This window comes from Leucoraja erinacea, unplaced genomic scaffold, assembly GCF_028641065.1.
Source record: "Leucoraja erinacea ecotype New England unplaced genomic scaffold, Leri_hhj_1 Leri_79S, whole genome shotgun sequence".
In the NCBI taxonomy this organism is placed as follows: Eukaryota; Metazoa; Chordata; class Chondrichthyes; order Rajiformes; family Rajidae; genus Leucoraja; species Leucoraja erinaceus.
Window position 1 is genome coordinate 238,768 of NW_026576729.1, and position 11,072 is coordinate 249,839.

Sequence of the window (11,072 nt, forward strand, 5' to 3'; positions counted from 1 at the left end):
AGTAAAGTGTGAATCTTTGTCTCGAGAGTCTTTGGCCAGGAGACTGAGGCAAAGAGGCTACACTTGATGAAAATTTGTCATTTTTTCCACTGAAGAAATGGCAGACAAGTTGGCACAGTGTGTTTCCTGCAGGATGTGGGAAGTCAGGGACACCGCCTGTGCTTCTGGAAACTACACCTGCAGAAATTGTGTCCAGGTGCAGCTCCTGAATGAACGTGTGTGTTGGGGAACTGGTGAAGCAGCTGGATGACCTCAGGGCCATTCTGGGCAGGATCTAGAGTGAGGTTGCCATGCCAAGGTTACAGGAAGAGCAAAGGTGCCAGGGTTCAAAATGTCTCGGACCGACTTCAGAACATCCTCAAGAGGGAAGGTGAGCATCCGGAAGTGTTTGTGCATGTGGGCCCAAACGACGTCGGGAAGAAGAGGAAGGAGGTTCTGCAACATGACTTTGGAGAGTTAAGAAGAAGACTGAAAAGCAGGACTTCAAGGCTGGTTATCTCTGGATTGTTTCCTGTACCTTCTGCTAGTGAGGGCAGGAACAGGGTGATAGGGGATCTGAATATGTGGCTGGGGGGCTGGTGCAGGGAGCACAGATTTAGATTTATCGACCACTGGGATCCCCTCTGGGGTAGAGGTGATCTGTGCAAAAGGTTTAAGAAGGAACTGCAGATGCTGGAAAATCGAAGGTAGACAAAAGTGCTGGAGAAACTCAGCGGGTGCGGCAGCATCTATGGAACAAAGGAAATAGGCAACGGTTTGGGCCAAAACCCTTCTTCAGACTGAAACGTTGCCTATTTTGTAACTTACAAAATTCTTAAGGGGTTGGACAGGCTAGATGCAGGAAGATTGTTCCCGATGTTAGGGAAGTCCAGGACAGGGGGTCACAGCTTAAGGATAGGGGGGGGAAATCCTTTAAAACCGAGATGAGAAGAACTTTTTTCACACAGAGAGTGGTGAATCTCTGGAACTCTCTGCCACAGAGGGTAGTTGAGGCCAGTTCATTGGCTATATTTAAGAGGGAGTTAGATGTGGCCCTTGTGGCTAAGGGGATCAGGGGGTATGGAGAGAAGGCAGGTACGGGATACTGAGTTGGATGATCAGCCATGATCATATTGAATGGCGGTGCAGGCTCGAAGGGCCGAATGGCCTACTCCTGCACCTAATTTCTATTTCTATGTTTCTATTTCCTTCACTCCATTGATGCTGCCGCACCCGCTGAGTTTCTCCAGCACTTTTGTCCACCTGTACAAAAGGGACGGGTTACACCTTAACTGTAGGGGGACCAACATTCTGCCTAGTGCTAATGCTACACGTGTGGGTTTAAACTAAATAGTGGGGAGTTGGGGGTCAACAACGTGAAAGCGTATGCGTGGGGGGGGAGCAGTTGACAAATTGGGAGTATTGTTAAATTGGGAGTAAGTTAAAGTGTTGTATATGAATGCGCAAAGTATAAGAAATAAAGTGGATGAGCTTGAGGCTCAGTTAGAAATTGGCAAGTATGATGTTATGGGACATGGCTGCAAGACGGCCAGGCTGGGAACTGAATTGAGAATAGACAATAGACAATAGGTGCAGGATCAAGCTCTCTCTTGAAAGTATGCTGAGAACCTGTCTCCACCGTCCTCTGAGGCAGAGAATTCCACAGGCTCACCACGCTCTGTGTGAAAAAGTGTTTCTTCATCTCAGTTCTAAATGCCCAGATCCTGTTGTACATCCCCTTTTACCAACTTGACAACATTTACATAATAATCTGCCTTCCTGGTTTAGCTGCCAAAGTGGATAACCTCACATTTATCCACATTAAACTGTACCTGCCATGCATCTGCCCTCACACCCAACCTGTCCAAGTCACCCTGCATTCTCATGGCATCCTCCTCGCATTTCACACTGCCACCCAGCTTTGTGTCACTTTGTTACTTTGAATCCCTTCATCTAAATCATTGATGTATATTGTAAATAGCTGCGGTCCCAGCACCGAGCCTTGCGATACCCCACTAATCACTGCCTGCCATTCCGAAAAGGGCCTGTTAATCACTACTCTTTGTTTCTTGTCTTCCAACCAATTTTCTATCCATGTCAGCACTCTACCCCTAATACCATGTGCCCTAATTTTGCCCACTAATCTCCTACGTGGGACCTTATCAAATGCTTTCTGAAAGTCCAGGTACACTACATCCACTGGCTCGCCCTTGTCCATTTTCCTAGTTACATCCTCAAAAAATTCCAGATTTCCCCTTCGTAAATACCATGCTGACTTGGACCGATCCTGTTACTGCTATCCACATGTGCCGCTATTTCATCTTTTATGATTGACTCCAGTGTCTTCCCCACCACCGATGTCAGGCTAACTGGTCTATAATTCCCCGTTTTCTCTCTTCTCCTTTCTTAAAAAGTGGGATAACATTAGCTACCCTCCAATCCATAGGAACTAATCCTGAATCTATAGAACATTGGAAAATAATCACCAATGCGTCCACGATTCCTAGAGCCACTTCCTTAAGTACCCTGGGATGTAGACCATCAGGCCCTGGGGATTTATCAGCCTTCAGTCCCATCAGTTTACCCAACACCATTTCCTGCCTAATGTGGATTTCCTTCAGTTCCTCCGTCACCCAAGATACTCTGGCCATTAGTACATCAGGAAGATTGGTTGTGTCCTCCTTAGTGAAGATGGATCCAAAGTACCTGTTCAACTCATCTGTCATTTCCTTGTTCCCCATAATAAATTCATCCTTTTCAGTCTTCAAGGGTCCAACTTTGGTCTTAACTAATGTTTTCCACTTCACATACCGAAAGAAGCTTTAGGTATTCAGGGGTATACGTCCTATACGACAGACAGGTGGGCAGAGGGGGTTGCGTAGCTCTGCTGGTAAGGAATGAAATTCAGTCCCTTGCGATGGGTGACATAGAATCAGGAGATGTGGAGTCAGTATGGATAGAACTGACAAATTCTAGTGGTAAAAAGACCCTAATGGGAGATATCTACAGGCCCCTAAACAGTAGCCTGGACATAGGGTACAAGTTGAATCAAGAGTTAAAATTGGCATGTCGCAAAGGTAATACTACTGTGGTTATGGGAGATTTCAACATGCAGGTAGACTGGGGAAATCAGGTTTGTACTGGACCCCAAGAAAGGGAGATTGTGGAGTGAGTCCGTGATGGATTCTTAGAGCAGCTTGTACTGGAGCCTACCAGGGAGAAGGCCATTCTGGATTTAGTGTTGTGTAATGAACCGGATTTGATAGGGAACTCAAGGTAAAAGAGCCATTAGGAGGTGGTGACCATAATATAATAATTTTAATCTACAATTTGAAGGGAATATCAGAAGTGTCAGTATTACAGTTGAACAAAGGGGACTATGGAGGCATGAGGGAGGAGCTAGCCAAAGTTGACTGGAAAGATACCCTAGCACAGATGACAGTGGAACAACAATGGCAGGTATTTCTGGGAATAATACAAAAGGTGCAGGATCAGTTCATTCCAAAGAGGAAGAAAGATTCCAAGGGGAGTAAGAGGCAACTGCGGCTGACAAGGGAAGTCAAGGACAGCATAAAAATAAAAGAGAAGAAGTATAACATAGCAAAGATGAGTGGGAAGCCAGAGGATTGGGAAACTTTTAAAGAGCAACAGAAGATAACTAAAAAGGCAATACGGGGAGAAAAGATGAGGTACGAAGGTAAGCTAGCCAAGAATATAAAGGATAGATAGTAAAAGCATCTTTAGGTATGTGAAGAGGAAAAATTTAGCTAAGGTAAATGTGGGTCTCTTGAAGACAGAAACATGTGAATTTATTATGGGGAACAAGGAAATGGCAGATGAGTTGAACAGGTGCTTTGGATCTGTCTTCACTAGGGAAGATACAAACAATCTCCCAGATTCAGGATCATTTCCTGTGGATTGGAGGGTAGCTAATGTTATCCCACTTTTTAAGAAAGACGGGAGAGTGAAAACAGGGAATTATCGACCTGTTAGCCTGTCATCGGTGGTGTGGAAGATGCTGGAGTCAATTATAAAAGATGAAATAGCGGCACATTTGGATACACATTAAATTGCATCTGCCATGCATCTGCATCTGCCCACTCACCCAACCTGTCCAAGTCACCGTGCATTCTCATAGCATTCTCCTCACAGTTCACACTGCCACCCAGCTTTGTGTCATCTGCAAATTTGCGAATATTACTTTTAATCCCTTTGTAAAGAGTCCAAACTCACACAGGTTGAAACACAAGCATCTTTATTGTTCAGGTCATTAACTACTAAGCAGGTCATCACACGTTCACACTGCTACTCTGACGTGTAGTACGCAACGGAGCGGAACGTGGGCCTTTTTTTCATCGCAGTATCACTCTATTACTATATGCTTTCATTGGATGGGGCAATGAGTATAAATGTCATGAAATCATATTGCAGCTTTATAGGACTTTGGTTAGGCTAAACTTGGAATATTGTGTGCAGTTCTGGTCACCCCACTACAGGATGAAATGTGTAGGCTTTGGAGAGAGTGCAGGTTTGGATTAGAGGGCATTAGCTACAAAGAGAGGTTTTATAATCTTGAATTGTTTTTTCTGAGAGTTGGAGGGGACATCTGATTTAAATATGTAACATTTTGAGAGGCGTGGATAGAGTAGACAATCTGAACATTTTCCCAGGGAGGAAATGTCAAAGGGCGTTAGCATAGCTTTAAGGTTAGACAGGTAAAGATGAAAAGAGTAGTGCTCCTGAGGAAGTCCCATTTCTCCAGGTGCAAAGCAAAGAGAAGCCCCTCTCAGGGAAATATGTGAAGTAGGATCCCAGAAACACCAGGGAAAGTGTATTCCTCGTTTACACTGATTAATGTTGCCAATATGTTTTGTGGTTCTTGCACATTCTTAGGTCAGAATACTGGCACACAATCCTACTTTGTGTCAATAGGTATAAATATTTATTTTCTCCCCAAATAATATTGTGTTTAGGCCATATTCAGTAGTCTTGCTTTTGCCAATAACTGTTGCTTGCAGCTGGTGTAAGGTGTCAACTCAACTATTTTAACAGCATATTTACCTGTTAAATGAATCTTTGTAACTATGTAATTCTGTTTGTAAAGGAAGAATCAAATACTTACTTTGCAGTTTCTGCAGCAAATATCATTTGATGCACATTTGGCACCGGGTCGAAATTTACACAGTAAAGCAACACAACAGGGATCCATGCACTCCTAAGTGAAGAGGAACAATTTGAATTAAAACGATATAGTCTTACCAACAAACACAACAGCTCTGTCAAATTCATTCATGCCCATTATTCATGTGCAGAAGCATAAAAGAGACATTTTACCAATGTTAGAATGATGTTGGCCAAACACCGGCAAATGGCATTAGCTCAGCTATAAACCTGGTTGGCATGGCTGAGTTTCCCGTTTCCATGCTAAGCGACTATGACTCTCCACGACTCCTGAATAGACACAATGAACAGACCCTACAGCCTCTTGGGTAGAGAATTCCAAAGATTCACCACACTCTGATTGCAGACATTCATTTTTTATTAAGCCCTGGGAATATGTCATTATGCAAAGAAGATATACGAGGTCTTGGGACTTTGGAACCTTGAAATAGCAGAGGTTGAGCTACTTCAATTATGTTCTCTAGAACACAGAGATAGAGGGGAGTACTGACGGAAGTACACAACATTCTGAAAAGCATAGATAGGGTAGAAAGTTCTCTCCAAATGCTAAATGGGGAGAGAATTCAGAAATCGGAGGTGTAATGGGACTTGGGAGTGCTGATTCCCAAAAGTTAATTTGCAAATGGAATCATTGGTAAGGAAGGCGAAGGCAATGCTAGCATTTATTTCAAGAGGACTACAATACTGGATCTGGATCTGGATCTGGATGTAGTACGGTGAAAAGCTCAAGGTACAGCAACACTCAGCACTGGGCAATTTTATACTCAACAATTTTTACATTTTATCAAGCCAATTAACCTACAAACTTGTATGTCTTTGGTGTGTGGGAGGAAACCGAAGATCTTGGAGAAAACCCACGCAGATCACGGGGAGAACGGACAAACTCCGTACAGACAGCACCCGTGGTCGGGATCGAACCGGGGTCTCTGGCGCTGCATTTTTCTGTAAGGCAGCAACTCTACCGTTATGCCACCGTGACTGACAGGGATGTAATACTAAGGCTTTATAAGACAGTGGTCAGTCCGCATTTGGAGTATTGTGAGAGGTTTTGGGCCCCATATCTGAGGAAGGGTGTGCTAGCATTGGAGATAGATAGATATAATTAGATATAATTTATTGCCACACAACCAGGGTCGGTGGAAATTTGGGTTGTCAGCAGCAGTACAATAATAAAGAACACACAACCACAATAAAACTGTAACACAAACATCCACCACAGCATTCATCACTGTGGTGGAAGGCACAAAATTTGGTCAGTCCTCCTCCATTTCCCCCCCGTGGACAGGACCAGATTCCAGAGTCAGTCCAGGATCGGCTCTTCCTCACCGGAGACTGCGGCTTTAAGATGGTGTAGGCCGATCGGTCGAGATTTAAAGACTCCGCCACAGCCAGAAGCACCGTTAGACTGCAGGGCCGGTGGTCGAAGCTCCCCTCCAGGGGTGATGTGTGAGTCCATGCTGGACTCGCGCGGTCCCCCTTTTGCCGCGGGCCGGCAGTGATAATAATCTTCTTCCCCGGGTGCCCCCACGAGGGATAACCCGGGCTGTAGACGCCGCGCCCAGCTGGAACTCTGCAGACCGCGGCTTCAGGCACCCGGCAGCCCCGCATCAGTGAAACGGAGCGCTCCCCTCCAGCGAGCCCCAGCGAGGGCTCACCCGCTCCACAACGAGAGTCCACGCTGCGCCCGCCGCTGAAGCCCCGGGCGTGTCTCCGGGAAAGGCCGCGCCGATCCTTGATGTTAGGCCACGGGGGAGGCGACCTGGAAAAACGCGCCTCTCCATGGAGGAGGCGACCGAAGCGGTTTCCATTTTTTTACCCAGCAACCACTACCCCACACAAAACCACACTGACAAGGAACATTAAATACATACTTTAAAACATACTAAAAAATAAAAAAAGGTTGAAAAAACTGACGCGCTGCTGACATGGCTGCTGCCAGAGCAGCGCCCCCTACAGTACTGAGGGTCCAAAGGAGGTTTATGTGAATATTCCAGGAATGATTGGGTTAACACGTGATGATTGTTTGACGGCACTGGGCCTGTACTCGCTGGTTTAGAAGGATGAGGGGTGACCTCAATTAAACTGACTGAAAGGCCTGGATAGAGTGAATGTAGAGAGGATGTTTCCACTAGTGGGAGAGTCTAGGACCAGAGGCCATAGCTTCAAAATAATAGGATGTCCCTTCGGATAGGAGATGAGAGGAATTTCTTTAGTCAGAGGGTGGTGAACATACGGCTATGGAGAGCAAGTTAAATATATTTTTGACATCTTCTTGATTAGTAAGGGTGTCAGGAGTTAACTGGCAAAGGCAAAATGGGGTTGAGAGGGAAAGACAGATTGAATGGCAGAGTAGACTTGATGGGCAGGATGGCCCTGTTCTGCTCCTAGAACATATGGACTTATGAAAGTCAGAACCTTTTTCTCAAGGGTGGAAAAAATCAAACACTAGAGGGCATAGCTTTAAGGTCAGAGGGAACAACTTTAAAGGAGATGTATGGGATAAGTTTTTTGTTACACAGTGGGTGTGTGCTTGGTACAGACTGCCAGCGACAATACAATACAATACAAATTTATTGTCATTTGAGCCCCAGTGAGACTCAAACGAAATGTTGTTTCCACAGCCATACAAACAAAGACAATGTCCTACAGACATACACACAATTAAATTCACACAAACAATGATGGAGGTAGATAGGATAGTGGCGTTTAAGAGGCTTTTAGTTCGGCTCATGGACTTGCAGGGAATGGAGGGATATGGATTGAGCAGTCAGATGAGATCAGTTTAGCTTGGCATCAGGTTTGCAACAAGCATTGTTCCTGCACAGTATTTTTCTATGTTTTATCACGTTGCCAGGTCTCAAGGGCTTGAAGCAAGGGAATGATTGTATCAATGTGCTGGGTCCAAACCAAATTTTCAGAGATATGCATCTGAGGAACTTGAGGTTGTAGACCCTCTCCACCACCAACTCATTGATGAAGACAGGTTTGTGTATCCTCTTTCTTCCTCTTCTAAAGTCAACAATCACTTCACTGGTTTTACTGACATTGAGCGAGGTGTTTGTCTGGAACTATTCAGTTAGTTCAGGGGTTTCCAAACTATGGTCCACAGTCCACATCCGGCCCGCCACGAGATTTTATCCAGCTCCGAGCAAGCTCTTAACATGTTCCGTGCGGCGGGCTATTTAGCAGGTTCTGTGGTGGCGCAGCTTTAGAGATACAGCATGGAAACAGGCCCTTTGGCCCATCAAAGCGATGCCAGTATGCACTCGCACTATCCTACACACACTCGGGACAAATTCAATTAACCTGCAAATGTGGTGGGAGGAAACCAGAGCACCCGGAGAAAACCCACGCAGGTACAAACTCCGCACAGACAGCACCCATAGTCAGGATGAATCTGGCGCAGTGTGGCAGCGACTTTACCACTGCCCTGTGTTGCAAAGGCAAGTTGTGTGGGGTGGTAACGTGGGGTGGCGAGTGGAGGAGGAGCTAGTTGGCGGCAGGGTCGGCCAGGGTCAGTGTGTAGCGGTCTCCCCCCATGAGGGTGACCCGTGAACAGCTTCCGCTCCAGGGCGCCCCACTGACCAGGACTCTTTGACCGGGTCTCCGCTGACGCATGCCGGCACGGCCAGGGGAATCCATATTCTCATTCATTCATTTCATTCTAACTCTCTCCAACCCCCCCCCCCCACCCCATCTCTCTCTCTCTCTCTCTCCCTCCACCCGTCTCTCTTGCACCAACCCTGCGTAGGTCGGTGGATCGATAGCTGGCTGTTTGTGTGCCCGATTGGTGAGCATTATGTGTGCGTGGGTCTTTGTTAAAATGCCTGAGGGGTGATCACAGTGCGTGTGTGAGAGGGAGAGAGAGATAGATAGTGTGCGAGAGCCTGCATGTGTGAGTGTGTGTCTGTTGGTGTGTGCGTGTCGGTGTGTCAGTTTGTGCGAGTCTGTGTGCATGTGGCAGTGTGGAGGTCTGCGTCTGTGTGTGTTTCGCTATGTGAGAGTCCATGTGTGCACGTGCGTTTCTATGTGTGTGTGTGTATGTCACTGTGTGTGTGTGTGTGTGTCATTGGGTGTGTGTGTCAGTGTGTGTGTGTGTGTCAGTGTGTGTGTGTGTGTGTGTGTGTGTGTGTGTGTGTGTTGTGTGTGTGTGTGTGTGTGTGTGTGTGTGTGTGTCGGTGTGTGTGTGTGTGTCAGTGTGGGTGTGTGACATTTCTTTATTTTTTCCTACGGCCCACAAAAATGTGCCAAATATATAATGTGGCCCTCATGTTGAAAACTTTGGAGGCCCCTGAGTTTGTTGATTGATCTCCCTACAAGGACATTCTTTAGGCAGAGGATGGGCAGATTAAGAACATTCTTTGGAGCACAGAGGCAGAGATGTGATCTCATGGAAGCGTAGAAAATCATGATGGGAATAGAAAGTGTGAATGCACTCTTTCCTAGGATAGAGGAATCAAAAGCTGGAGGGCATTGGTTTAAGATGAGAGGGGAAACATTTTATAGAAACTTGAGAAGCAACAAAGGGTGGTGGATATATGGAATGAGTTGCCAGAGGAGTTAGTTGAGGCAAGTACAACAAAACACTTAAAAGACATTTACAATTTTTGTTGGATGAATTATGGATAATCATGAGTCAGAGTATTGTAGGGAGATCGATCAAGTAACTGAATAGTTCCAGACAACCACCTTGCTCAACTTCAGTAAAACCAAGGAAGTGATTGTTGACTTTAGAAGAGGAAGGACGAGGATCCACAAATCTGTCTTCATCAATGACTGGGTGGTGGAGGGGGTCTACAACTTAAAGTTCCTGTGGTGCATATCTCTGAAGATCTGCTTTGGACCCAGCACATTGATACAATCATAAAGAAAGTCCATAAATGCCTCTACTACCAGAGATGATTGAGGAGATTTGTTATGTCAACCATTACTCGCTTGAATTTCTACAGATGTACGGTAGAGAGCATATTGACTGGTGGCATCACGGCATGGTTTGGCAACTTGAACACCCAAGAGCAAAGGAGATTACAAGAAGTGGTGAACACTGCCCACTCCATCACGGGTACTGACCTCCCCACCGTCGAAGGGATCTCAAGGAGGTGTTGCCTCAAAGGAGACCCACACCACCCTGGCCACACTCTCATTTCACTCCTGCCATCAGGAAAAAGGTACAGGAGTCTGAAAACTGTAACGTTCATGTTCAGGACAATCATCATATTATTGAATGCTACATATTACAACTAAACTACGCACTGCCTTTATTAACTGCAGCAGGGACTTTCGGATTTGTTTTCTTTGTGCAAAAATTGGGCTTTTTTAACCAGGTTAGATTGTGCTGGTCGGATTCACATTTGGAAAGTAATTTATTGTCCTAATCACCAGGATAAAATGAAATAGCTCTTCGAGTACACAGTACTGGACTATGTTCTACACTCCCTGCAGGTTCAGCGGTCAAGAGAAGAGCAGTTGCCATTCCAGGCTGAGATGCATCCCGTCAGCATAGTTTCATAGTGCATCTACAGAAATGTAAGAGAATTCTTGTGGACATAATATTATAAGACATTACAGCAGAATGACAGAAGCTGCTCTGCCATTCTATTGTGGCTGATCTATTTTTCCGTCTCAACCCCATTCTCCTGCCTTCTCCCCATAATAAACATAATAAGTAACATAAGGGCAGCATGGTGGGGCAGCGGTAGAGTTGCTGCCTTACAATGCTTGCAGCGTCAGAGACCCAGGTTCGATCCCGACTACGAGTGCAGTCTGTACGGAGTTTGTACGTTCTCCCCGTGACCGCGTGAGTTTTCTCCAAGATCTTCGGTTTCCTCCCACACGCCCAAGACGTACAGGTTAGTAGGTTAAATTGTGTAGGAAAGAACTACAGATGCTGGTTTAAATCAAAGAAGGGTCTC

The 11,072-nt window shown here is 45.7% G+C and overlaps 1 protein-coding gene across 3 annotated transcripts in view; it reads right to left on the reverse strand.

The window, feature by feature from the left end:
• The window catches only part of LOC129694793 (disintegrin and metalloproteinase domain-containing protein 19-like), a 118,162-nt gene extending 112,836 nt beyond the window's left edge, over window positions 1–5,326 (reverse strand). The window contains exon 1 of one of the 3 annotated variants that reach the window (XR_008723043.1): window positions 5,102–5,315. Coding sequence is in view for 1 of the 3 variants with exons in the window: in XM_055631555.1 (XP_055487530.1) it covers window positions 5,102–5,188 (87 nt within the window). In the remaining 2 variants the exon portion in view is untranslated. Of the gene's footprint in view, window positions 1–5,101 lie in introns of all 3 variants that reach the window. The other 2 variants (XR_008723044.1, XM_055631555.1) reach the window with 2 other exon arrangements.
• Window positions 5,327–11,072: the final 5,746 nt, after the last annotated feature.